This window comes from Vigna unguiculata, chromosome 11, assembly GCF_037176805.1.
Source record: "Vigna unguiculata cultivar grain cowpea cultivar isolate G323 ecotype 2 chromosome 11, ASM3717680v1, whole genome shotgun sequence".
NCBI lineage: Eukaryota > Viridiplantae > Streptophyta > Magnoliopsida > Fabales > Fabaceae > Vigna > Vigna unguiculata.
In genome coordinates this window covers 44,097,846-44,102,573 of record NC_140802.1, presented here as the reverse complement: position 1 = coordinate 44,102,573, position 4,728 = coordinate 44,097,846, and the positions used below count along the sequence as shown (strand labels likewise).

The window sequence follows — 4,728 nt, the reverse complement described above, 5'->3', positions numbered from 1 at the left end:
AATTTTAAAATATTTAAAATACTTTTAAAGTTCAAATTATTTTTGAATGATTACATAACTAAACAAAAAATTTGATTTCACATAAATTTTATAATATTCTAATCAAAAAATACGAATAGTATCATCATATCTAGCAACGAGATTTTCTTTTTATTCCTAAAAATAAAAACTAAACATATAATAGGCCGGTACATTTGTCAAACACGTAAAGTCCTTATTTTAGACTTTTACAAGAAAAAAATATCTAAAGTTTTTTAGTATCAATTGTTTTAGACTTTCAAAAGACTTTAAGAAAAATTTAGTAGTAATTGCTTTAGTCATTCAACAAAAAAATGTCACAAAAAGTTTAAAAATAAATTTGAAATAAAATTATGATAAAAAAAAAATTATTGTTTAATATTGGTTTAGACCTCTCACATCTTTTACTTAAATGTGACGGAAATAATGAAAGAGTGCTTATAAAGAAGATGGCATGTGAACTAATAATCGTTAGTTTAGTAAAATATTACATCATTCCATTATAGAGTTGAATTCAATCAAATAGCAGTTCGACATTTCAATCATTGTTCAGCTCTTCTGCAGAAAAACCATATATTATGCATATATTCACATTAAAATTGCTTTGGAATTTACTTTACCATACCAAATACAACACAATTAATTGAAATTGGTGCAGAAAGGTGAATGAATATACACTTTTATGGGTCAATAGATGATTTCCCCGCACAAAAAGGCAATAATAAACACTTACAAACACTGATTTTATTATAAGACATGAGACAGAACTACAACATCTTTATTAACTCTATGTTTCTTTATTTGGATGACAACGTTTGACAACAAGAAAATATATCCTAACTCTGTTTTATGCATCTTTAACGGTTACAATTTGGTTCAAGAAAAATGGCGTGCGAGCATCATTTTTACGGAAGAACTCGTCTAAAGTTGTGTAGTTAACGTCAGGGTAGAGCGTTGAAGCTTCAACTCCAAATGAAGGCTTAATTTCATAGTTAATGTGATCTCCCTTCACATACCCAGCGTGGGAAATTGACAGACCCATGTTGATGGGGTATGAAGATTCTACAACAACAACAACAAATTCAACAAATTGCAATTAATCAAAAAACTTGATCATGCACAATAACTAATGATAATTATCAATTCATTGATTACGATTCACAAACCTTTAATAAGCTTCAAAATTTCCTCTTCCGAGATATACACTCTTTTAAGAGTCTCACTGTGATGCTTCTCCCAGAGAGATACCAGATCATTGTACGACAACGTGTTACCCGGTGGTCGGACAAACAGAACTTTGTTCAAGGCTCTTGGATCATCAACACTTCTAATGGTGTATGTCGCAACATCTTCTTCCGTATTAAGAACAGCTGCAAATCATGCAAAGGTTAATAGGAACATAAATATGGTGGTGTCAAACAACATTTTTCCATATGATTGAGATCATTTCTATAAAAACATATACTGTTCCATCACGTACCTTTGGTGTTTCCATCCCCAAATATAACAACCTTATCGAGTGGTGTTTTTATCCAACGAAGTTCTGACAGAGTGGGTAGGAAGTGTTCAGTGAGAAAGTTAGCCACCACATAGGTATGAGGAATTCCTTCAGCCTCAACGGTTCGACGAATTTTAACTTTTCTGTCATATACCTCGTGTCCTTCACTTATAGCATTAGTTCGATCCACATCATTTCCAAACTCCGAAGGAAAGAACCTCTGCAAACAAATAACTATATCAGAACAACTCCAGTACAACAATACTTTCTTTGACAGCACTCAAAAAGTTATATAAGCATGATCTTGGTTAGCATGAAAGTGCGTATTTTGGTGCAGACATGGAGAAGAAAAAAACAACAGTACCTTAATATTTCCGGCTTCCTTAATAGCAGAAATGATGTTGTTTTGATCTTCTAACTGCGTGTGACTCACAGAAGATATTACCACATCCACCTTCTTTATCGCCTCAACCAAACTCTGGTAATCATGAATATCTCCCTGTGTATAGAAAGAACACGTTATTAAACAACTAATGTGAGTCAGAAAAACAAAAAACAAAAAACATGTAACATTTTCGTAGAAAATGTATTAGCGTACCAAAAGCAGGTTGACACCTAAGGTTTTGAATGTTTGAATAATGGGTGATTTTGATGGATCAGAAAGAGTTGACTCTCGAACGAGGGCGAAGGTGGGGTGACCAGCCTTAGCACTTGCTTCCACAATGAACTTTCCCATATACCCTGTTGCTCCGATTATCAGAATCTTACTATTACCACTGTTTTCCATTGAAAGTAAGCAATTTTTTAGCAGACAAAGATTATGAAAGAGAAGAAGGAATAGATATTGCAAACTTAATTTGCTATGAAGAGTAGACATATGGAGTCCTTTATTTATATATATACGCTGCCTTGCTACCTTATCCTACTATTATTTTTTTAATTCTCTATTATTTAAAAATTTTATATTTTTTATGTAGTTATTGTTTTTTTTTTACTTGTTAAAAGATATAAATTTTCATGATTAATGTAAAAAAAAAAAAATAGGACTAATGTAAGAAAACAGATAGTTTTTATTATTTTGATTAAAAACGTGTTGATATGATCTTCTGTAGTCGTCCCTTATTAATAAGATATGATCTTCTGTAGCTGTCACTTATTAATAAAATATTATCTTCTGTAGTCATCACTTAGAAAACGATAATTCTTTAATCATTGTAAATAATAATATGAAAACGGTCAAAATAATCTTGTTATTTAATATATTTTTAATTAAAATAAAAAAAATTATCATTTTACATTAATTATAAAGAATTTCGTATTTTTAATATAGAAAGACAAGTAAGATACATAAATAAATAATTTAGCAATAGTTAAAAAAATTAAACAATAAATACTCGATTAAAAGATGTTTAAAATTTGAATAATCAAAAAAAGAATTATAGAAACTAAATTTAAAATGTCCAAACAGATCAATTAAAAATCTAATTAAACTTCTGTAGTTTATTTCAAACAAACAAACTTATTTATTTTAACATTTAACCATTAAAAAAATGTATAAAATGATATTTTATAATTGATAGTGATTTAAAAATTATGAAATTTGATTATTATAAATATTAAAATGATTTATATTAATAAAAAAATTTATAAACGAGTTTCATTATTTTAAAACGTATCATCTCTTTATAAACTATTCTCTAGAATTTGATAACTTTTCTTTAGGTGTTCTTCTTCTTTGTTTATCTGTTTGACGATCAAAGACCGCTTCTGAAATTAGAGCATTTAGTTCTACAAGGGTAACCGATCAGAATCTCTAATAGAATAAGTTAGTTTTCTACCATTTTTCTTGGTCCAAACTATTTTTTCTCCATGTAGGTTTTACTTGTTTGCACGTTATCTTAGAGTCATCAATATGAGTTTTTGTTGATTAATGATCATAATCGTATGGTTTGGTCATGTTTGTGATGTTTCCATGTATAAATAGAACATCATTTGGAGTTAAGGGTAGTTTGATTCTTTCGAGCACCTTGAACCATCACACCAGGTGAGGGAAGCTAAATTGCAGTTATTCTTGAATTGATGTTTTGATGGTTGATTGATTGTTGATAGCTATGAATTATTGGTTGTTTGATCAATTGACATGATTAATCGGTATGAGTAGTTGAATTTTGAATATAGATTTGTCTTGATGCGCTTAAGTTAGAATTAGTATGAAATTTAGTTTGGTGAATTTAATAATAAGTTAAATGATTCATCATGTTTTTATTCAACTTTGAGTTGTGGGGAATATGGAAACTTTGATTTTTTACTGTTTGTTGAGAATGTCTTTGTGATATTTAAATGAGGTAATATGACACTGGTTGAGCCAAGAAACCAAAACTTATGATTATTAAAATATTTAAACATTGAGAATTGACTCAAAGAGTGTCAAATTATATAAATCAAACTCAAAATGGTAATTATGAGTTTCTGACATCACCAAACATTGTTGTAGTATCATCGGATACTATTTAGAGATCCACTTAGACAATAATCACTGACTTGTTGATGTTGGATGTTGTTTTTGTACCACGGAACACTTTCAAATCAATAGATTTCATAAATAAAAAATAATATAGAAACTAACTTTAAAATGCCCAAAAAATCAATTTAAAATCTAATTAAACTTCAAGTTTATATGAAACTAACTTATTTTTTTAAACATTTAATAGTTAAGATGTTATTACTATTAACTTTTCACCTGAAACCTTCTACTTGATTTGAAAATTACTTATTTATTTTGAAACAATTAAGATTATTTTGATATTCATTTTTATATAGTTGCATATTATTTATTTTTTAATGACAACAAATTAAATAGAATGCTCAAAGAACACCGCTTAAAGCATTTATTACATACGAATCAACATTATTCATGTCAATATCAAGACTTTACTCGAGTCGGTTTCTTCAGATGAGAAAAAGTATAAAAAAAAAAATCATTTTCTCAATGTTCAGTTTGTTCAATTTTGACTATTGGTGATGATGATGCCAAATAGTGAATGTATCCAGACACCAATTGAAGACGTCCACGTCATTGATACAAGTTTTGGAATTATTTTTATCATTTTATCATGTCTTTTAATTATAAAAGTTTAGATTTTAAAACAGCAATGATTCACTCTAATAATTTATCAACTGATGTAAAGTTGGAACATTAACGTTATGAAGTT

The 4,728-nt window shown here is 28.5% G+C and overlaps 1 protein-coding gene across 1 annotated transcript; it reads right to left on the bottom strand.

Annotated features, from left to right (window-relative positions):
- Positions 1–742: 742 nt before the first annotated feature.
- LOC114168838 (phenylcoumaran benzylic ether reductase Pyrc5-like) lies at positions 743–2,371 on the bottom strand. The gene is made up of 5 exons (XM_028053799.2): positions 2,115–2,371; positions 1,881–2,015; positions 1,499–1,736; positions 1,185–1,388; positions 743–1,080 (listed from the first exon to the last, which is right to left on the bottom strand). The coding sequence occupies exons 1-5, from the start codon at positions 2,301–2,303 to the stop codon at positions 866–868; spliced, it is 981 nt and encodes a 326-aa protein (XP_027909600.1). The 5' UTR covers positions 2,304–2,371; the 3' UTR covers positions 743–865.
- Positions 2,372–4,728: the final 2,357 nt, after the last annotated feature.

What these genes read in the sequence shown, in the direction of transcription:
- LOC114168838 (XM_028053799.2), bottom strand. Translation starts at nt 2,303, where the DNA reads ATGGAAAACAGTGGTAATAGTAAGATTCTGATAATCGGAGCAACAGGG. An exon ending in TGGGGATGGAAACACCAAAG is followed by an intron (nt 1,389 to 1,498) that starts GTACGTGATGGA and finishes CATGATTTGCAG; the next exon opens with CTGTTCTTAATACGGAAGAA. An exon ending in AATTTTGAAGCTTATTAAAG is followed by an intron (nt 1,081 to 1,184) that starts GTTTGTGAATCG and finishes TTGTTGTTGTAG; the next exon opens with AATCTTCATACCCCATCAAC.